At 37.2% G+C, this 23959-nt stretch overlaps 1 protein-coding gene across 6 annotated transcripts in view; it reads left to right on the top strand.

The window, feature by feature from the left end:
* Positions 1-23959, top strand: part of Ccdc141 (coiled-coil domain containing 141) — a 183821-nt gene that overhangs the window by 121966 nt on the left and 37896 nt on the right. For all 6 annotated transcript variants that reach the window (XM_047544281.1, XM_047544284.1, XM_047544283.1 and 3 more), the window contains exons 9-12: positions 11188-11329; positions 13018-13137; positions 15324-15515; positions 20195-20374. In XM_047544281.1, coding sequence (XP_047400237.1) covers positions 11188-11329; positions 13018-13137; positions 15324-15515; positions 20195-20374 — 634 coding nt within the window. The remainder of the gene's footprint in view (positions 1-11187; positions 11330-13017; positions 13138-15323; positions 15516-20194; positions 20375-23959) is intronic.

The raw sequence follows: 23959 nt of genomic DNA, 5'->3' as shown, positions 1-23959 counted from the left end.
CTTTCATAAGAAGTTTCAAGGTATTTGGTTGCCCTGAAATTGCATAGTATTTCCAAATCACTACTACTTCCATTTCCTTCCGGAACTGAAGGTAAAGTGAAACTGTTTCTTGGCAAAGGACATTTTTTATTCAGAAGGTAGATGCAGAATAGAAATCCATTAAAAACTGAATTGAAATGCATTAGAATCTCAGTTACAAACTAGAGTGCTAAGTAGCTACTGACCTCAATCCCGTGCATTCCATGTGGGCCTTGCCTTCCTTTCTTATCTAATGATTTATTGGTTCGAGGACCTGGGTCCCCCATCAAAGAAAAGAAGCAGACTGGAAGAAGGAAATTTCAAGTTGTAGTCAATTCAGGAGTGAAGGTGGAATTTAGAATGGAGGTGTTGGAAATGAATGTAAATTTCAACAGAACGAAATGGTTTCCTAGACTTCTGAATGCCAGCATCATGACCAGGTACCTGTCATACCTGTCACGACCATCATACCAAGGTACCTGTTACCAGACATTTGAAAACTGTATGGAAAAGAAACTTAAGACCTCATGTTAAAGGTGTTTTATTTTATAAGTCTGAGAGCTGGAACAATGATACGACTTTTTTCAACTTCTCTGAACCTCAGTTTCCTCATCTGTAAAAGGGAGATAGATATTTCATAGACTTTTTAACTGATTGAGATAGCACCACTCCTTGCACATAGAAAGCACCCAATAAATAATTACTTCACTTTTTAAAAAAAATTCTATAAAGAGCTTCAGAAACAAAATACTAAGAGCCACAGGTTGTTTCAAATGATTACAACAGAGTGAGCTATACCAAACTGCCACGTTCATTTTAATATTTTAATGAACTGGGACAGTTAAGATTAAAATAGAGATAATAAACATGTATCTTGAGGTAACAAAAGGCATAATTTAGTATTGGGACAGATAGGAATTTCAGAGGTCCTATAATCTGATTTTTTTTTTTAACTAATAAAATGACCTCAGAAATTCAGTTTTCTCAGTATACATGAAACCTCTGTCATTGCTTTTATGTAATTACCATCTTATTAGGAACAGACTCATGCTGTTTTTCTTCCCTGGAATACTTTTGAAGTTGGAACAACCTCTCAGAGTAAATAATGGTAATTTATATGTTTCCTTACCTTTTCTTATGTCTGGTCTACAATCTGATGATAATTCTGAGTTAAGTTGCTTTTATCTTTTCAGAGTGTAGTGTCTGTCACATGACCTAATTATACCTTAATGTTAGTGCTGTTTTAGTGCATTCCTTTGCACTGAGTTATGATACAAGTTACCTGTAATCGTGGTGAGAATGGTCACATGTAGACCCTCCACAAGGTTGCAAGGCCTGGGTTCTGGCCTTCCTCATCTCTTCCTAGGCCTGACTTGGCATCCTCCTCCAGCTCTGAGTCTAGCATAGACCAAACACCACTGGTTACCAAGGAGAATTCTGCAACTTTGAAGCCACAGGAAGCTGTGGTGATTGGAAATGCTGGTCTCAGGACCTTGTGGGAGGGTAAAATCTTCCATAAAGGGACAAAAATTAGAGACTTCTTTTTTCTCTCAGTGCAGCTACTAATTCAGAGCTCAAAAACATGAAAACACCCTGTGGGACCAGGCTACTTTATGAAGTATTAATTTGCTTTCCTGTTTGCTAAAATTAACTTAGGTTTTTTGAGTAAAAAAAATTCAATTGCTATCCCAACATAAAGATGATACCTATTTTCATTCTGCCTTTTTATAGTGGATTTAGGCTTATAAATCTCATCCTGACTGAATATTTTGCTTTGGTATAACTTTAAATATTACCTGTTTTGATCCAACACTCACTACTTTCTCAATGTAAATTCTTCAATGTACATTGATATACAAAGAGGAGTTAATCAGGATTTGGCTTTCTCTTACTGCTATTTTCATTTAGGATGATTACCACTGCTTCCCCTTGGTTGATATTATGGATGTTAATGAACTTAGGACAGAACATGGTCTACTTTTGTTCCTTCATGTATTCATCCAAAAATAATTTTAGAATGTCTTTTGTAAATCAGGCGCTCCAGAGCATCTAATGTGACAGATGAAGTGTCTGTCCTCATGCTACTTCTATTCTACTGGAAAGAAGGAGCCAACTAACTAATAAATAAGTGAGGTGCTCTTATGTAGCAATAAGTAGTACAGGCAGATAGAAAAACAAAGTGGGAAGAGAGTGAAGCAGCGGGGCACTGTGGCAGACCCGGGAGTCAAGGGAGGACTCTGGAAGAAGAGACTGCCATTCAAATAGCTGGTGGATGAGTGGACCCCACAGAGCAACAGAAGAGTATAACAGAAAGGACAGTGTGGCTGGAGGAGAGGGCAGCAGCAGCCAAGGGTCAAAGACAAGACCAGAGAGTTGGGCAGTATTTGGACTATGTTCAAAGGCTTATTAGCAATAATGGAAAATACCTGTGTTTAATTTATTAATTAATTTAATCCTCAGCCTGTATGGGAGGCACCACTATGTGCCTGTTTTGTGGAGAAGTTCAACCTCTCACTCTAGCACCTGTGCCACAGCAGTAACAGGTAGAGTGAGTACTGGAATATCGTCTGAACCGCTCTGTTAGATTGCTGGCTCTATCTTTGTCTTTCTCTTCTTTTTATTCAACTTCAATCAATAGCAAGGAACCTGGTTGCTTAGTGGATGTGGATTCGTTTTTACTCTTGTGTACTAAAGATGTGCTCCATCTATCTTCTAGTTTCAACTCAAGTCCCACCTTCTCTGGAGTTTTTCTTTCCTTCAGTTTATTTTAAAAATTACTGAATATACTTATGAGCATCTCAGCCCCTGGGCCTCAAGGGCAGTCCAAGCTATGGCCCAAATCTTCACACACCAAGAGTGTGCTCCAGGTACGAGGAGCCAAGGACACGTGAGTGCTGGGGATACCGCTGCAGAGAAAGGAGTCACATGTTAAGCTCTGTGATCAAGACGGGACAAGAGGAGGAGTGGGATTGATGGAGAGGGCCTTGAATGGTTGTGGAATTTGGAAGGTGGAGATGAGTAAAGGGTCTGCATCTCCAAACCAAGATGAACAGAATCTATACTACATAATCTACATACCTTTGGGTTCTTTTTTTTTTTTTTTTTTTTTTTTTTGCGGTGCTGGGGATCGAACCCAGGGCTTTGTGCTCGACAGGCAAGCACTCTACCAACTGAGCTATCTCCCCAGCCCCATAATACTTTCTTTGGACTTCTTTGCATTTGTCATATCTACCTCGTGGCTTCCTTTTTCATTTTGTACTGGTCAAATTGTTCTTGATTGTTTTACTTGTGACAATATCATCTCATCCGGACCATAATATTAACTTGTGAGCCAAAACAACAAGGAAACCTCTTCTCCCTTATTTAGCTTAACACTTACACACCAGGTGACTTGATGGGAAATGCCATTAAAGGGCTGGCATAACATCAGAGAGTTCCTATCATACTGAACATACTGCAGAGATCTTAAGTGGTAAAGAAACAAAAGCAATACCCCACCCTCCAACCTAACAAAGAAATGAATTCCCTTCACCTGATAGATTCATCTGTGATTGCATTTTATAAGAACTTCTACTAAACTTAAAAATAGATGGCTTTAAAAGAGTTTAATGATGCAAGTAGATGATGATAAGTGTCAGATACTGAAATTTAGGAAATTACAAAGCGAATTCTTATGGCAGTGTTAATTCAGTCACTTTCCAAATATTTTCATGTCTATATTGAGTTGTTCTTTTTAGAGGTTGAGTAAATGTCACAACTGCAGTCTAGTCTTGTTAACACTGTTAAGGTTTTTTATTTATTTATTTTTTTAAATCCTCCTGAAACTCTTCATATGAAAGGTGCCAAAATTCACATTTTCCATTAAATTCAAGAATAACTCCATCAGGTTCTTGTAAAATATCTACAAGTTCCTCACTCCACAAATGACGTATTCATTTGTGATGGTACAGATGTGATGAGGTATAGAAAGGATCCCAGGGTAAAAAGAACTGAGGTTCAGAATCTGCAGAGGAAGGCTACATAAAGGGGCAGAACCTCTGCCCTGGATGATTGTGGAGGAGAGCTCTCAGGTTAGAAAATCCAAAGAGAAAAGAAAAAGGAAGGAGCCTGGGAGGGATGTGAGTGGACTTTTTTATCAACAGTGCTGTTCATAATAGTGCCAACCTGAAAGTCATTAAATCTTTCCAGATGTTTGAACAGTTTAAGAGCAAGTGCATAACAGAATATTTTAAGCCCATTACAAAATGGCTTACTGGAAGAATATTTAAAGACAGTGTCTTCACAATGTGATGCTGAGTGGGTAAGAGTGGAACCCAAATCACATATAGGGCATAACGCTAACTTTGTGCTGGGGTAGTAGGAGGACTGCAAACCAAAACAAAACCAAACTTTTGGGAAGGAAATATACCAAAATATATTTTTATATTTTCCAAGTTATCTCAAATGAGTGTATTTATCTGTTTAGCTCTTGTTATATGTTTTTGTCTGAATATGTCATAAATCATAAGAAAATCTCAGCAATCGTCTTTTAAATATGGCCTTTCTGCTACTTCCATTTTCCTCTCCTACTATACCTCCTATGAGAAGACCTCTGGAGCCCTCGGTCTCTCTCAGACAGTCTTTTATATTTTTCATCCCTGACTTTTCTGTTGCATGCTTAGTATGAATTTTCTTTTTAACTTCTCATTTTTAAAAAATTTCCCTTTGTTTTCTTTTTTTAAAAAACATTCTTTTTTTAACCTGTATTTTATTTATTTATTTTTATGCGGTGCTGAGGATTGAACCCAGTGCCTCACACATGCTAGACATGTGCTCTATCACTGAGCCACAACCCCAGCCCCTCCCTTTGTTTTCATTCATTGATTTTTTTTTTTCCCTAGTTTTAGTAGTTATGTTGCTTTCATTTCCAGGATTTAAAATTTTTTTTCCAGATCCAATTTTGTTTTTATTTCTGTTTTCGTTAAAGAGTTTCTTGTTCTTTCATTGTGAATGTTGATTTTTCCTTTGTCTCCGATGAGCTCGGAGGTGTTTATTTTCAAGTCATTTTCACATTGCTCCACTTATTTTCACTTCTGCTGGAGTATGTTTATCTCCTGAGGATCGGGTGTTTTAGGATTGCTTTTCCATGTATGTTTTGAGATTTTTGCATTTGCTCTTTTGGAGGGGGAGGGGCTTGCACTTTGGCTCTCTTGCTTGCTTTATTTTCTCCTCTTTGCTCTTTTCTCCTCACCAGTTTTGCAATGGTTTTCCCCTGGATTCACAGTACCCAACTGTCCAGAATCAGTCTTCTGTCTTGTGATCAGGTTCACATAAGTGCCCATGGAGATACTGTGGCTCTCAGAGATGTGATCAGGAAACCAGGAGAGGAGAGTGCTTGGTGCAAGCCCTAACTGCACTGCTAGGTCTGAGCCATGACCCCAGTAGCAATTGACTGCATTGTTCAGTCTCCTTTTACAATGAGGGAGAATCACAACCCTGTTACGGATTTCAGGTAGAGTCCCCATTATGGCACCCTTCACACAGGACACATATGTTGGTCTCTGGTCTGGACCAGATCCTAGGAGCCCTGTGGCTTCAATCCCACCTACTGCTTGCTGTTTCTTTTTGTTGTGTATATATAACAACAATATGTTTTGTGTGTGTTTGTGCGTGGGCACATACACGCTTTGTGATTTGTTTGGTGGAGAGAGATTATCAAATAACAAAAATTATTATTAAAAACCTCCATTTCATGTCTACAAAGCAAATGGTATTTTTTCAAAGTAGGGATGAAAACTAGACAGCAGCAGCTGTTTCTACCAAAATAAACACAGATATAAACATGAAGGGACAGTGTTCAGGTTCCTGGTAAAAGAAACAGCAAGCTAAAGACAAGGAAGATTTTTTCTATCTTCCAGGAGTAATTTGTCCACAGACAAAAAGAAAAATATGGTCAGCTGATCCCTTTTGATGAGACAGAGTAAGCTGTCAAGTACCTACCATCTGGTTTAGCTCCTAATCCAGATGGGCTGCCAATAGTAATTTATGAAAGGGGTGAAAGTAAGTTGCCATTTTCCAGAAAGAATCATTAAAACATATTAACATTGGGATTTGCTCCCTTCCCCAACCCCGATTTGTGACAGATGAGAAGATAGGGAAACTGCTTCCCTACAGTAAATAGAACAGCCTATTCTTGAACCAGAAGTCAATATGTCTTTGCTTCTTGAAGGAAAAAAAAAATCATTTTTCTTTATCCTTCCTTTCCCTCTGTGGGCTCCCAGTATGGAGCTTCTAACAAATGTTGAAGGAAGCCTCCACAGTCTGTTGTTTCTGAGTATTAGAAAAGTCAAAGTCAACATCAGGAATAATCCGACACACCTCATGCTACTGACAGGCACAACCTAATCCATTCTTACAAGGAAAGCCCAAAGGTCAGTCAATATTTCCAGTGCAGATCATAGACCACAGATGATTAGAGCTGGACTAGCCCCTCCAGCTCCCAATCAGATGCACATAAGCAGTGTTGCTTCAGAATCAGAACAGGGTGACAGGGCACCATGTTTAGTTCACCATGTGTCTGTAACCCACTCTTGGTCCTTGTTCCATCATTAATTTAATGTGACTGTGAAGTAATAGAACTCATTCCTGGATGACAGATGGAATTCTATTACTTTTTCAATTCACATAAGAATTGCTGGCAAACCGTGGAGTCAGATCTTTCCTTTGATCAAGCCACTTGCTCTTCAGGCACTGAGGAAATTGCCAATATGCATGCTATGCATGTTTTAAAATGTTTTTAGAATGGTGAAAATTAGAGTCTGGAATCAGCATATAAATTTTTTAACTGAAAATGATCGGGGCTGGAATAGGGGCTGGTTATAATCTGCAGATTAAGGTTTTACTAAGGAAGAATAGAAAAGGACCATAGTAGCCCTGGGACTAGGAGTGTGATGGATATATACCAACTGAGAATTCAGGGAAAAAGAAGAGATTACTGCCAATCATACAGAAAAAATGACCTAGTTGGAACAGAGAGGGAAAGGAACTAGCTAAGGTGAGAAGGATCATTGAGAACTTCTCTTACCAAGGAAGGAGTCATCCACAGTAGGATGGCAGTAATGGATAGTAATACTGCACAGCAGAAGAATTCAGTCTTCTCTCCCAAGGCTTTAAATAGATGAGGTAAGTGTCAGTTGAACCAAACTATACATGACAAACTTGGTTAAACTCAACTGTAAATGCTAAAGCATACCAAAGAAGAAATGATGCAGTCTTTCATAGTGTAAAGTAACCAGGGATTCTGCTCAATGGTAGAGTGCTTACCTAGCATGTGCAAGGCCCTGGGTTTGATCAGCACAGTAAAAAAGAATAAGGACTAGCCTGATGTCTGTAAGTAGCATAAAGTGCAAATTCATCATTATTAAAAAAATATTGGACACTGTTACCAGTGGCATTTTAAATATGGTAACTGTGTTTATATGTTTTCCCAAACTTAAATCTACATATTCTCTTTGCTTAAATATTGATCTGACAGGATTTTACTTAACTTTAAAATGTGCATTAATATCCTACTACTTATAAGTCTATATGCTCAGGGATTCAAGAGATAGAGGAATAAATAAGCCACCATCTTTTCCACTTACTGAATTTACAATGTAATTAATAAAGTTCATGATAAGGAACAAATCACCACAAAATGAAGCAGAGCCTCCTGGATCACTGAAAAACAAAAGCTGAAAGAGGGAGATCCTATTTGGTTGGTTGTCTTTTATCTAAATTAAAATAATAGATTGCTTTAAAAAGAAAAACAGTATTTTTTTTTGAAGGAATGTTTGATTTCCTTTTTTCATTAAATTGTTTTCCTCTTTCCACTTTCTGTGCTAAGGGACCAGCAAGACCTGTCATTTGTGCAAGGTACCATGCCCCTCTAGCGGCCACCTTGAAAACTACAGGCAGACATTGCATTACCTAGAGAAGCCAGTCATTTTCAAGAGCATGTCAGCCAGGCCAATCTATTTGTATGATAGTCAATAACACTCAATAAAGACAGTTACCAGAGGAAAAATTCCCCTCACCTTATGTCATGTGTCACAGACTCAGAAAAGGTACTGTAAGGATGTAGAGTGTGAACTCTGAGATTGATGAACAAATCCTGATTCTGCCAGTTCATAACTGGTCAACCTATTGAGCCTCTCTGTTTTCAGTCTGCTCAATAGCAAAATGAGGATAGTGATTATACTTCAAAAATTTATGGAAAGAGCGTTGGATAATTAGGACACTATTTTAGACATTAAGAATGGTGACTTATAGTAAGAATTCAATGACTATTTTTATCAGTTGTAGTTACAGTATCATAGTAAAAACAAAACCCATATCATCTGAATTTCCTAAAATTTTTTGAAATTAAGATTTTAAATTATTCATTAATCCCAAAAATCAAATATATTATGTGTATATATTTGGGTATTAAAGAAACCTGAGTTTAAGTCAGGTCTTTCCTATTTATTAGTTGTGTGTCTCTAAGGCAAATTATCTAACCCCTGAAGCTTCAATTTCTTTGACTAAAATTTTGGAGTTATTGACACCTTTTGAAGTGACATGTTTATTACAAGAATTTATTAAGCAGCAGTTTTTATTAAAATTACATGTGAAGCTTTCAGAATCACAATTCCGTATTTGCCATGTGCTCTACAATTGGGTGACATGATTTTAGAAGAGAGGAAGCTCATTGTAGATTTGAATGACCAAAGAGAAGGCTGGATTTAGTGTGAGCATAGAGTTAGAGCACCATGATTGAAATGCAAAATGGGGACTCAAGAGGGGAATTCCAGAGGGATTGGGGATATTAAAGAAGTTTGGGTTAGAGAATGGGCCTGAGCCCTGGTACCTGGATAAGCCCCCAAACTGGCTACCAACTGTATTCTTCAGAGATGGCCAAATAATACAAAGAAGTGATGTGAACAGAAACCAAGGGGTTTGGCTGGACCTGGTTACTGAGAACTGGTTTCCCACAGGGAGCAACCTATTCAAAAATTGTAGTTAACTTCATGCCACCTGCTTGGGGTTCCGCATGCCCCCATGCTAAATCTGTTTAATAAGATAGCCCCTGTCTGCAATGGATGCAAGGTGCATTCTGGGTAGGACCACATAAGGCCACCCAGAGGTGGGCATAGCATCTTTCATCTTGGTTGATGTAATTCTTTTTCAGTCCTACTGTGTCTTTCTGAATTTTGCTAATCATTTCCAAATTCCTTTCATTTTAGCAATGGCATTTTCTGCCATTTCTAAGCTATCTTTTCTTGCTACATGCTTGCCAGTTTCCTTTCATAAGCTTTGTCCTTTGTACGTTCTGTGCACAGTGCCACTTATTCACTTCATCTTTCTCATTCCAGATTTCCATGTTCACAGAAACCTTGGAACCTGTAGAGTATAGGACAGCTGGACTTTTAAGTGCCCTTTTCGCATAAAGCATCTCAGTCTAAATCCTGGTCAAAATACAATTAGTATTATGAAGGCACTGCTTCTACAGAATTCATGGATATAACTAACATTAAAAACTACTTCTGCTGGACATGGTAGCACACACCTGTAATCCCAGCAGCTCAGGTGGCTGAGGCAGGAGGATCACAAGTTCAAAGCCAGACTCAGCAACCTAATGAGGTCCTAAGCAACTTAGTGAGAACCCATCTCTAAGTGAAATATTTTTTAAAAAGGACTGGGGGATGGGACTCAGTGGTTAAAGTACCCCTGGGTTCAATCCCTGGTATCAAAAAAAAAAAAAAAAAAAAAAAAAAAAAAAAAAAGAAAGAAAGAAACTTACTTCTAAAGTTCTCCTAATGACTTGGTTATACCTGTCTCTGTCTCTGAGTATTCAAATGCAAAACTAATTGGTCTAATTGTGATGTCTGTGGAACATTATGTGCCAGGAATAAAACTTATCAGAGTGACTCCATATTTCCCCCAATTACACATGTCTTGGGCCCCTGTAGTACCCACAGGACACATCTGAGTGTGTCCCTCCTTTGTAGCAGCCTCTTTGTCATTCCAGTGAGATTACTTTCACCTCTTAGTCATTTTGGATCTTGCCCTCATTTCATTACTAATTAAATTCATTTTTACAGAGCCATAAATTAATTATTTGAGGTAAAATTACTGAAATTTGTACCTCGTTCCAAGATCTTTTTTTAACTCTGGGTAATTAAATTTAAAAGTCATCATGTTAATCTTTATTAGTGTTTGAAGGAAATGACTGATGAGAATTAAAGACTTCAACTTCTAAAATAGAGGCCAGGTCCTGTCTTAGGGATAGGGATGATGATTTACAAGTGCTCATTCCATCCAAATGTTTTTCCTTTGTCTTGCCTTGTTGGTGTGCCCAGCTTGGAACTGGTTTGGAAACCTGTTAAGATGTCTTTAGACTAGAGCAACTGGAGTCTAATTCCAAGTTCATTCATTGTTTCAAAGGCATTTTCATTTTATGAGCTCTTATGAGGCTTTTCTTTGTTTCACAAGGCCAGAAAATAAAATGATAATGTGAGGGTAAGTTTCTTTTTTATGAATAAGTGTACTTGATACCTAATTGTTGGTGATAACTTAGTTTTCATCTAACAAGTCTAGCCATGAACATTCAGAATCATTGAGAACAAAGACCTTACTGTTATATAAACATTTTACCCTATTGGGTTAGTAAATGCTTTGTTAAATGACTGATCCACATTTTTGTTCAAAGAGCGTCTTTACCTAATTAGAATAAGTTATACTCCATGTGTGTATAATGTGTCAAAATATACTCTACTGTCATGTATACCTAAAAAGAACAGATAAAAAAAAAGCATCTTTAGATAAATGAAGCTTTTAAATAATACCCTCAGGAACACTCTTGTCAAATATACTGTGCTTTTTGCCATATTATAGAAATATTAAAAAATAAACCTTCTAAAAGAAGACAAGACCTGTTGCAAAAATCCATAACTCATCTTTTCCCTTAGGACTGACTGACTTAAAACAAAGGAACATGATTTGGTATTCCCTCTGCCACAACCGTATAACTACTTCTATTATTCTAAAGCAGATAATTTTCGCTAACTCCTACCTAATGTGAAGAAGCAGATCTGTTTTCAAAAGTTCCCTGTTCCTGGGACTTCTGTGTTGGGGGTTGAGTGAACTAACAACTGACTTGCTCGGTTTCAGCTCTCGGGTGACTGGTGTCCATGAGATGATGGGACACATTCAGAGACGGGTGGACCAGCTGACCCAACAGTGCTCAGCGCACAAGGAACTTGCTCTTAAGAAGCAGCAATTAACAGCCTCTGTGGAGAGTCATCTAAGGAAGGTAATTTCATGAAATGAAACTCAAACTTCTAAATTGGTTATTGTAGATGGTATTGTGACTGCAATATGTGGACATGGCAGGGGTTACAGGTGTATCTCCTTCGGTTTCTGTCATGTTTCACATGAGGGCCTACAATTGACCAAACACTTATAACTCACTATTGCTCATAAATCATCATAACATACGAAAACAGGTATCTAATACAATCTACCAACTCAGGCACCATTGTATATACACAAAGTAGTCCTCACCTTGCACAGTTCTGTGTTAACTGAACTACATACACATTGGAATTAGGTCCCTTATTTACCTGGGTCAGCATGTGGTTCCAATATGCACATATTTCTGTTAGCATGGCACAATATAACATGAAGGCTACAGACAGATGAATACATGGATAGATGGATAGACAGTAGAAATAATGGTTTTAGGTGTTTCTGGGAATAAGTTATCATCATCATGCTTTGTTCATCCAGACCATTGAGAGAGATATAGTCATTCTACATAAAAAAAAAGATGGAAAAATTCTCTATATAGAGTGAATGCAGTGGCTTGTTATAGAAAGATTTTATTTCCTATTTTCAAAGGGGAATAAGGACAAGAACCCACATATTGATTAAATTTAAAAAATCACTTCTCTGTGGGTTAGAATAGATAGCAATGACTAGTCCCAGTTATATGAATGCTAATGAACCTTGCTGCAGAGGCTGGGTCTCAGGTTTTCAGTGATGTTTTCATTTAATACAATGGACTTGCAATCTTGAACTTAAATGAGTAGGGTTAGTAGGGTTTGCAACAGAGAACATTAAATAACAATGTTTCTATTTAAATTACCTTTCCTTCTTTATCTATCCAGAAACTTGGGAATTTGAGACTTGTTCTGATTCCTGGGTCTAGGGAGAATCTAAATATGGGAGCGGCTGTGGTGCTTCATTCCCTACAACTTGAGATGCAAGCTAATTTGGTGGAGGAGGAAAACAGTGGAATTCAAACAGCTGTTGGCTACTAGTCTTACTGCCAATTCACAGCCAGTTTGACTGTGGGGTATATGGGCTCTAGAAAGAGCAAGAGAATGAAGGAAGTAACTTGAATGGAATGGAACCCTTGAACGGTCTCTTTGTCCATCGATTCACGTGTACCAAAGATCAAGTCACAATTCTCCAAGTTCATCAACTGAATGACTTACATATGTCCCTGAGTTTAATTATAACATGTGCAGGGGTTGGCGCCTCCCCAGAACCCTTCAGTCCTAAATGCTGCAGTCCATAGGGCCATCTAATGCTTGTGCTCTAGATTCTACTTCAAAATGTGCCTGTAAATTGGTCCCATTCAACTAACATAAATTCAACTCTGCTGATGCATTTGCAAGTGTACTATCATCCTTTGTAGTTAATGTAGATAGTAAGTTCTGAGAGGATGTGAATGATTGATGATATCTCATTGCTCTTAATAAAAGAATTATCTTTAAACATATACCCTCTGTTGGTGGGTCACTAGTATTACTTCATGTGAGGAGGAACATTATTAACACATGAAGTGCTGAAGTATTTTGAAACTCTTTTAGATTAAAACATATATTTTAAAGTATAATAGGAATATATACAGCAATATTTATTTTCTTTATATATGTGCATCCATATATGCATATATCTATTACTATGACTATAATATATTCTTTATTTCTAAAGGTGGATATGTCAATTCAGAACATCATTCCAGTTGTTTCCAATGCAATGGATATTGGTTCCAGTCTTTCTGAATCTGAGAAGATTTTAAATAAATATCTGGAACTAGATATGCAAGCTAAGGTAAATAAAATAAGAATTATAATTATGGCTCTGATTTTGTAAATATGATTTTTAAACTGTTCCATAGCTCTAAAACTTGATTCTAGCTCCCTTAAGGGCTACATTTCTAGATTAGTAAGTAGCAAATAATGACTTGAAAACTCCTGCTGTTTTGTGTGTATAAATTATTTATATTTATATGTGCATTTATTAGAGCACTTAAGCTCACTGGAACTCAGTATTATAGCCTAGTATTAAACAGTCATTTGGCTTTTTTTTTTTTTTCCTTTTCTGAAATGTGTTAGCAACTCCTTTTCGGGGTTCCAGAGGAGGTAGAGAGATCATTTCTCTATGATTTTTTGTAATTTTTTGCTAGAGCATGTCACAAAATTACCAAAATAGCATGCATTATTGCAAGATTCCAGGAGGCAATGGCACTCAGCATTCAGGCAGAAATGACCCATCCCAACCTCGGCACCTTCTCTAGGGCCCTCCTATGCTTTCATATAGGACTTGGGTTCAGTGATTCCTGCCAGCAGCTCACTGAAGTCCCTGCCTGCCCCAGCAGGGCTTGGGAACATGAGTCAAGTCTAACTCAGCTAGGTCCTCAGCAAGAGCCCTGGTACTCCAGTTTTCAGCAGAAGAGCCCTCTTCACAGTTAGCCCCCACCCAAAACTCAGACACACCAATGTCTTTAAATGGAGTACTTTGTATTTATTATTTAAGGCTTAAAATATCACTTGTATGCTAATGTTTCAAAATCTTTAGAAGCAGTGAGGAGATTTCATGAGGAGAAATCCCATGCTCCTCTTCTTCCCAGAGTGCTACCATGAAGCAGGGCTTGTAAATTAAAATTACCTTCATTCAGTGGAGCACCTGGGAAGCATATTGAACACAGGCAGAGAAGCAACGCCTCCTTGCTGCAAATGAGAGTGAAGCTTTTCTTTCCCATTGTGTCTTGATTCTTAGCTTGTTCTCACATGAAAATTTACATGGCTCTTTCTGTGGCAATTGTACAATCATGTATTCCTTAATGTGGAGGTATTGAGAAATGCACTATTGGATGATTTTGTTGTGTGAAAATCATAAAGTATACTACACAGACCTAGATGGAATAGGTCAATTGCTTGATGTGGTTTCTTGGAGCAATCAAGAGATGTGGTAAACACGAGATGTGAGAGGCTGCTGCCAGTGTAACCAGGCATACTGTTTTACAGTAACTTTTTTTACGTAAGTAGAGGAGTTCACTCTCAAGTAATAAAAAGTATAGTATAATATAGTAAATAAATAAATGACAATAATTTATTATCAAGTATTGTGTACTGTACATAATTATATGTGCTTTGCTTTCATACAGTTGGCAGTGCTATAGGGTTGTTTATACCAGCATCATCACAGATATGAGAAATGTGTTGTGCCATTCAGAATGGTTATGGTATCACTGGGCATTGGGAAGTTTTCAGCTCCATTATAATCTAAAGGGACCACTGTCTCTCATGTATGCAATCTGTCACTGAAATGTTGCTATGTAGCAAATGACTATATGTAGTGCCTGCAATACTTACTCATTTATTTAATCTATGGTTAGAGTCTACCAGCCAGAAATCACATGCAGAAGAAAGAGGGGAGCCTCTCTAAGCCAGTGAAATTCACTGATTCTTTGGGTTGTTTGGGTCTGATATGTACATTTCCATTACCTGTGTTTAAGAACACTTCTATATAAGCTTGTGATAAGACTACATAATTTATATGCCATTTTTGTAAATTGAAAGTGAGTGAACAAGTTTTGAAAAATTTGTCATCTCATATAATAAAATTAGTTTATGAATTTGCTGGAGCCATTGTTAAATTTCATGAAGCAATTCTTTGGAAAATTATTTTATTTAAATTACTTAAAACTTTCCTGCCATTGTGTTTCACAAACCTTATATCAAACAACCTTTCTGCTATTTGTGATACAAGAAAATAGAATACTCTAAATGAGAAGGATAGCTGATAGAGCCAGGGAGCGACTTGAGATGGTTTCCATTTTAAGTGCCTTTTTTCTCTTTTCAGAACTTTGAAAGTTGTGCCTTTCTTTTGTTGAGTAAATTCTCAGGACAAGTTCAATTAGTAATCGTAATAGATGGATGTGCAGAAGGCTAATGAAATGAGAATGTTCATGATTCCCCTGTCGACTTCTGACCTCTTGTACTTTACTTTCACAGGAAGCATCACATGCATTGGAAGCAGCTGCAAAAGTCATGTTGGAGAAAAATGAATTTGAATCTGATGAAGTAGCATCTCTTTCTTTTAAAGCTCAATGGCTAGAAGAAGAATTAAACATACTTGGCCAGAGCATCACTTCCAGGTCAAAAGTCCTGCAAATCTATGTGGCATTTATAAAGTCATCAGAGGAGGTACAGTAGGATGTGTTGACCTTCTTTAACAAGGTGACCTCTGCCTTTCTTCCTGCTTTCTGTTGGGATAAACATGCTGCCCTGGCAGGCAGTTCCATATCTTCTACACAGTGAATGCACTCACTTACAGACCCTTTATTCTTCAAGACACCATACAAAGGCTTGAAGAGAAAGTTGTTTCATTTTTAAAAATATGTAGATGTATGTATAAATAAAGTGTTGCAACATTATTTACATGTCTTACCCATATTTACCATGTTCTAAACATAAAACAAAATTATTTGAAAACAGTCATTTTCTAAACCATGGAATCCTGAATACTAAGCAGTTACTGTGGTTCATTTAAAATATTTGGAATTGGAAATTACAGGCCATTGGTTCAATCACTTGTCTGTGTCATTGGATGCCTTTTAATAAGTTACCTCTCTGAGCTTCTTCTGAGGCTTTACTTTGACAAGGCTGTACCGTATATCTCTAACATTCCCTCTAGTGCACTAGGATTTCATCACTCAAAGGTCAGTTTCTTGAAGATGGCATTGGTAATAGAAAAGAGTTGGGTCCTCCTCATTTAGCCCTGGCCCCAGGGCACCCCATGCCAATGCAGATCACGCTCATGTTCAGAAACACAGGTGCTGGTTTTGTGGGAGCCAGAACCAGCAAGGTTCTCTTAGGGGTAAAGCCATCCAAAGTTAAGTTCATGCTCAATTTCTTTTTTCTTACCTCCACCCTCCTATTCACCCTCAGTCTCCACACCCCTCCCCACCATCCTGCTCCCACAGGTCCACTCTGTCTGATCTGAATTCTTACCACTGTGGAGGAAGCCCACATCCAATCCCTAGAAATATCAGGTGCCCATGCTGTCCTTTTCCACATCTTTCCTTAACCGTTGATCATTTTTTACTTCCTTTTGGTTCTTGGCCCTGGACTCTAGTGGTTTGAAGAGATATTATGACTGATAAGATTATCCAGTTGATGAACATTTTTTGTTCAGGACTCAAAATGGAAGAGAAGCTACAATGAAATGCTTTCTTGTGAAATCTTCATTACCAAAAAAAGTTCCTACTTGGCTTTGTGTTAAGCACCCACTTTCATAGCCCACTCTGGCCTTGGGGACCAGGAGCCTGTCTAGGGCTAGAGCCTCAGCTTTGTAGATAACCTCTTTCACAAAAGAACCTATATCCCTCAGGTTCTCTGCTTATGCTATGTCATTTTTGCCTACTTGGCAAAGCCTTTCATCCTTCTAATCCTGTCAATGCTTCTGGTCTATTCCTCCCCCGCCCCTCTGACTTTCCCTTCTTTGCCCCACTAGGTCGTGGTTATTCATTTCTATTCCACTACTCATCCCCTCAACTCCCTGTCTTCCACCCAGACTAACCCTGCCAACTCCCAATACTAGATCAGTCCAATGTTCTGTTTACTCAGCTTCTCTTTCCAAGCTTCCAGATGCTCCTACAGAAAATCATACTATCATGCTAATTGGCACTGTTACAGATTTATGGGTCTCTGCCTTAGCTGGGTCTCCCATATGCTCCCTAGTTGGTTCCCACTCAATAGCAGTCCTCAAGCATCTTATCCCAGTTCCCATCCCCAAATCTCAGTCATTATCCTTACACATCATATACTCTGGAAAAAAATGAGGTTGCTGCTATGTTTTAGTTACTTACCATTATCATTTTACAAGTGAGGGAAACCGCTTGACCTCCTTCTACTTCCAAGCTTATTGACATATTAACTCATTGTCTACTGGCTCCAATAAAGTGATGTCCCTACTCCTGTCCAGCCTTAATTAGTAACCAGTCCTTCCCTGTCCACTCTTAAATCTTTTGGAAGTAGCTCCAGCAACCATCCTTTAGTTTTTCAATTTTGCCATTTTCCAATGCTTCCTGTGGTCTATAGTTGTATCTAAATAGTCATGTCCTCTCCTTGGCTCTCTATCATTTTACTTTCCTTCACATGTAAACTTTTGCTCTTCCTCCCTAGTCCTCATCCCATTGCAGATCAGTTTCCCTTTTCAACCCTGTCCATTTGCCATCTCTTCACTACATTGAAAATGTTCTTATAGGTTACCCTATTAGTGGACAAATGAAATGGTATACTTTCAGGCTTTGTCCTGTTGAAATTTTTAACCTAGTTACCCACTCTCACCTCTTGTGTTTTCTTTTTAACAACATTTTTTGAATATACTTTACATAGCATAAAATGCACAATTTTGTAGTGAAATGATTTCTAGTAAATGTAGAGAGTTGTGCAAATATTATAGCACTCCAGTTTTAGGATATCCCAACTCTTCCAGCAAGAGCCCTGGTGTACATGTTTGGACAATTCTGGCTTCAGTGTCTTTTCCAGTCCCAGTGAGCACTTATTTTGTATCAGGCCCTGTGTTTTTCACTCCTGATTTTATTTAATCCTTACACTGCTATGTTTTAGTTACTTACCATTATCATCATTTTACGAGTGAGGAAAATCAAGGCTCTAAAAATTAGGTATTAATAGCAAACATCTGCTAAACACCAAAGCTGAAGTTTAATCACCAATCTCTCTGTCGTTTTTCCCTTTTCAAAGTCCATGCTATCCTGTGTCTGTTGAGAGAACCTGAAAGATCTGTGAGTTCCCCTTCTTCCACATTCCTCATCATCTTGAAATTCAAGTGATTTTTCACATGTAGTTAGTGAAGCAAATTGCCAATAGTTTTTTTTTTTACCAAAATGGATGAAATAATAAAGTTTATCATTAATTAACTCAAAAATCAACTAGTACAAATTTAAGTGAATTCCTATGATGTCCTTGTTCTCATTTACATGCAAACCTTTTTTGAGTACTTGATAAAAGAGGATGAATCAAAGTTTGTTTTGAGAATTTCACATAACCAGCTGCCCATCATCTTGACACGTAGCCCATAGCAATTGACCCTCTGGAAGCCAGGTGATTGCCATGCCAATTTTGAATTATTGGGGTAGCTATCAGTTGTTTCAGACAAATGAGAATGTGTCACAGTCATGGTGGCTACAGTAGAAAACAAGTGGAATCTTGCTAGTTAGCTTTGTTCCAGCACAATTATCCTTCCAGCCTCTTTTCCTGTCTCTGAACTTGGATAACCTGAACTTCACCCAGGTTAACATCATTTACCATTCTCTGAGCCAGTCAGTGTTTTCCAACTGGATCTTTGATGCCTCCTATTCCTTCCACCTGGGACCCCTTTCTACTCCCTCTTACCCCGGACAGTTCTTCAAGACCCAGATCAAGCACCATGTCCTTTGGGAAGTTCTTCTCCACTTACTCTGTACATAGGTGGTGATCTCTCCTGAATGTACCCATAACATCGTGTGTCCACCTATCTTCAAGTTGTGGTTTGCTTATTGGTCTCTTTCTTCCAAAACTATCTTTGGGGACCCAGGGAGAGAAATGATTAATTTCTACTAGGGAATCTCAGAGGTCTCCATGGAAGAGATGGCATTTTAACTGACTCATGAAGGATAAATAGGAGAAGAAAACCCTGAGCTGAGGGAACAAGTATCAGCAGAACAGAGACATGAATAAGTGGCACATGGAACTAGAAGAGAGCATCTGTTTCTGAAAGCTATCTGCAGACTCTCCTATAAAGTTCATTCAAATTAAGAATAAATTTTTTAAAAAAACCTTTTGAAAATGTGGTGACTTATTGCATGGCATTTCTTACTCTGTTTAGATTGCTTTTGGTAGTTATAAGCTCTTTGAGTTTTGTCTTTTAACCATTAAGTATTCAAAATGCATACAAATTTATGTCAAATAATTTCTACTATTTCTACATCATCCAGTTACTTGTTAATCTATAGTTACACATTTGATTTTATTCACATTCAGTGCAAGGAAAGTAATTTAAAATAGTCTAGTACTGCTTACATTGACTAGCAAATGAGAAAATATAATTCTAGGGAGACAAGGTAACATATCAGTAAGATTATCTCATGAAGGTACTTTAATGTTAATACCTATTCAGAAAATGAGTAATGCACTTTTATTCTGGTTTACCACTGACCAGAAGTCAATGGTGAAGCCAGACTTGGTGATGCACACCTGTAACCCAGTCTCTTGGGAGGCGGAGGCAGGAGTATCACAGGTTCAAAGCTGGCCTCAGCAACTTAGTGAGGCCTTAAGCAACTTAGTAAGACCCTATCTCAAAAAAAAATGGGCTGGGGATGTGACTCAGTGGTTAAGCATCCCTGAGTTCAATCCCTGGCACCAAAATACAAAAAAATAAAGAAGTCAATGGCGATATACTAATTACTAATAATCTTTCAATGATTTACAATTCTGATTTGTAGCCCCTGATTCCATATGTGTGTTTTTCCTCTGAATTATAAAACAGCTTGAAACAGAAACACCAGGTCTTTGACACAAATTGTCCTAAATTGCAAAAAATACATTAATATGTAGTACATAATTTGGCTACAATAAATAGTTCTTCTGGGTAATAAATTGTCCACCCAATTTGCTACCCAGTGGTTCTGTATGTCAACAATCTAAATAAATTTCTTGTCTTTTTGGTAAGTTGATAATATTCAATAATTACTTAAAAAATTCCAAAAGTATAGTTTCAATTTAACTTTTACCTGGGTTTTAACTGGAATCCAGTGTTCTTTTTTATTTTAAAGTGTTCTTAAAACAGAATGATATATGATAATTTATCTTTTCCCTTTTAGGTAGAAGAGCAGTTTCAGAGCCTGAAGGAATTTTATCAAACTCAAATCCCTTGGAAGGAGGAGGAGGATGTGAAAATCAAGCATTGGTCTGACTCCATTGAGAAGCAGTGGCAGCTGTTTATGAAAAAGAGTTTTTTAACCCAAGACCTAGGGCTTGACTTCCTTAATTTAATAAAAATGGTGAGAATGACATTAAAGGAGTCACATCTTCTGCAAGGAATACTCCTCAAAGTCAAAATCATAAATTCAAAAGTTCACCTGTTAATCAGCTGTGCTGGCTTAGGAAGTTCATTCAACCTAGACCAGTTCTGAAGCCCAACGGTTCTATGCTTAGAGCTTTTGTTAATTTGTAACAAGAGGCTCTTTTAACCATTGAGAAAAAAGATGACTATAATTCAATTGCAACATTGTTATTACATAGAGTCAGAAGTCCACCCCAAAGTTCTGAGTTTGGTAGAAAGCACACAACCAAGTCCTTACAAAATGTCCATTGGCTACAGACAACTTTTATGATGAATCTTCATTTTGAAGAATTTCTTACCTTAGCAGATCTTTTCATAGTGAAGCTCCATTGCATTTAGAAATATCCCCTTACCCTTTAGTTTCCCTGAGCATATCTATAAAATATCCTAGGATCCTTTTATCCAACTATGACCCATATGAAGGTCCCTATAGAATTCTTTTTTAAAAAGATGGTTAATTCTCTCCTTAAGTACCTCACATATCTTCCTAAGGAAACTGTTCATTTCATTGTTAGAAAATGCCAGCAGTTAGAAAACATTGATTTTTTAAAAATGTTAAATAAATCTGTGTTCCTGTCTTAGATCTCTGTAACTAAACATGGTCAAAAGGTATTCATATTTAATTTCTCTTATATAAGAATGTTCTTCCAACACTGAAAATAGTTGTTGTGTCTAATATGAACCTTTTCTGCAGTTAAACACATACAAATATTTTGTGAACTTAGTTCTTTCTCCAATTATTTTTCCCAGAATTTTAGGCCATTTTTAAAAATTATTAAGCATGATCAATAAGTAAAGTACAATTGTTGCACAGAGCACGGTAAACTGTACCCTTATTCTTTATTAACAAGACCTAAGATGATGCTAACATTTTACCAATAATTTTACTTCTGTTTTTGTATTAAACTTGTAACAGAGAAAACTCTCATAACATTTTTTGCAACTGTAGCCAAGCCAGATCTCTCCTGTATATGTTTATGTCAGTTATTTGTCTTTTTCGTGCAGGGCTTATATATTTGTTCTTGTTTTATGTCATTTGGTCTTCACCCATGATTCCATATTGTTAAATTAATTTGGGCCTATATTAGCTATCTCTCCTGTGATTTATTCTGTAGATTTGACAATTAAGCCTTTTATGGCTGTAATTACTGCTTTAGTAAAATGCCTAAAGGCAGATTGACATCCCCATTCATGAAACAATCTATTGATTAACCAGTTTTTTAAACAATCATGAATGTTCCTAATTGTACTTTAATGCAATCACTACTTCATAATCTTTTTATAATGAGAAACTTTTCTCAAAGTAACTGCTCAAAAGAAGGCCTACCCTGTGACTACATAAAAATCATTTGACACAAATGAGGCTGATCCTAACGATCAAGGCGAGTTTTCAAAAATGCTCACTAAGTGCTTGATAAGTGATGAATTTATTGCACTAGTTTTCTATGTGAAATTTATCAATCTAAAAAATGTGTAATCTATCCTTTCTCCTTTTTTAAAAAATGGAGGCATTTTTCTTTCTCTAATTTTCTGAACCTTCTAGTTTCTGTAGATTTTCAAAGATTTCTGACATTTGTAATTTTATTGGTATCTTAAGATATGAATAATCTCAATCTGGAACCTGACTTTATCTGGACAAATTAGGTTTTAATTACCCTGATCTACTTTGACCTAAAATCATCTCTTTATTTTCTCTGTTTCAACTTTTGTGGTTTGAAGACAATTATTATAACTCTATGTGGAAATATTACATGCATTATATAGTTCTAATTTATCTTATGCTATCTTTAAGCATCAGGAAAAAAAAAAAACTTGCTAAGCAATTGGCCCATGTTCTTATGTTACACACATTGCAAAAAAAAAAAAAAAAAAAAAAAAAAAAAAAAAAAAAAAAAATCAAGTTATTTTTCATTTGGAACATTTAGAACATTATATCTAATCTTCTGCATTTTTACCTGGTTCTTAGTTCAGTACATAGTCTTTCGTCTCTTGATATGTTTCTAATCTGCACTTAGAAAGGAATTCAAATATTTGCAAACACCTTTTGTATCTATCCTTTACTAAATTCATTTCGTAAATTTTATTTTTCAGTTCTAGAATTTCCAGCTGGTTCATTTTAAAATGAGATTTACTTGTTGGTGAAATTCTCTTTCTTACCCTCTTTTTATCTTTTCCATACTTTATTGAACCATATTAATCATAGGGCTTTTAAAGTATGTCAGATAAAGTCCATCATCCACAACTTGACTCATTTCTATTGTCTACTTTTTCTCTTGGTTTCCTGTCAGGTAGTCTTGTCTTTTGGCAGGGCTATGAATATTTTTCAAATACCAGGCATGATGTGTAAACAGCTGGAGGGGCTCTTGTTGGTGTTATCTTCTAGAATGGGCCCCTCTCTCTCTCAAGCTGGGTGTGAGTGGGAGATAACTAAGTTAATCAGATGCCTGGGGTTGTCTGTGATGCTATCCTGCAGGGCTCAGTCTCCTCTTTCTCCTTAGGGTATTAGGGTTTTCAACTGAAAGTGGTGCTTTCTGAGGTCTTTGCCTGGGGCAGGTCCCAAACTCCATTTTTGATTTTGGGTGACAGCTGAAAAACTCCACTATGCTTTCCAGAGGTTTCTTCCCTAGGTAATAAAATCCACTGATCTGTATGGCTCCAATATTTTGTCAAGGTCCTTAAGAAGAAGATTATCTATGTGCTTGAAGCCCTCCTTGCTGGTTCTTTTGTTCCAGGATGGCTTTGATCATCTACCTCCTGCACAGAGTAGGGAACTACCCCTGGGGACAAGTGAGGCCAGGTGAGCTCACTCCTCCAGGTCTTCCCGCTGGAGTCTCAGGTCTTGTTGCTGTGGAGCTGTGTTCCTCACTTAGGTGCTTTTTGCCTTTTATTTAGCTTTTCTTATTGCTCTAAGCAGAAACACCCCTCTACCATTGTTTACTACAACCTACCCAGAAACAGAAGTCCTTCGTTATTTATTTAGAAAAGTTAAGATTGTACATTCATTTCATTTTTTAAAGAATCTGCAGTAAGAACCCAATCCAAATAATATTTTGTATCTATATCTAAATAAACCTAGATTGTTATGACATTCAAATTCCCACTTAAGGTTTCCCCCAAACAGTGTGCATTTTACTACTACATCTTCAGTTTTATCTTGAAATCACAAATCCAGTCACTTTAACTCTGTCTTTTCTATTGTTATTTGATAAATAAGTTCTACTTAATTGATAGACAAAAATGTCCACATAGTGTTAACATTACTGATTTAGTGATGTTGTGAGATATGACATCGTTGGTAGAGCAGTTAACACCCATTCTTTTTCCTTCGTATCTATTGGACCATTAGGCTTTCAAATAAACATTGTTGAAATGTGGTGACCATTTGGCTTTTGAGAGAAAGGCCAGCTGGCCTGTGTACTAAGTGTTCTGCTGCTGGTTATGTTGCCGTGACTGATGTTTTCAAGCTTGAAATTGAAAAAAATTTTAGTTCATCTAAAAATTATCAAGATCAGAGAAACTGATT

Source organism: Sciurus carolinensis, chromosome 3, assembly GCF_902686445.1.
Source record: "Sciurus carolinensis chromosome 3, mSciCar1.2, whole genome shotgun sequence".
Lineage (NCBI taxonomy): Eukaryota > Metazoa > Chordata > Mammalia > Rodentia > Sciuridae > Sciurus > Sciurus carolinensis.
The sequence above is the reverse complement of the archived record's forward strand: the minus strand, read 5'-3'. Positions and strand labels throughout refer to the sequence as shown.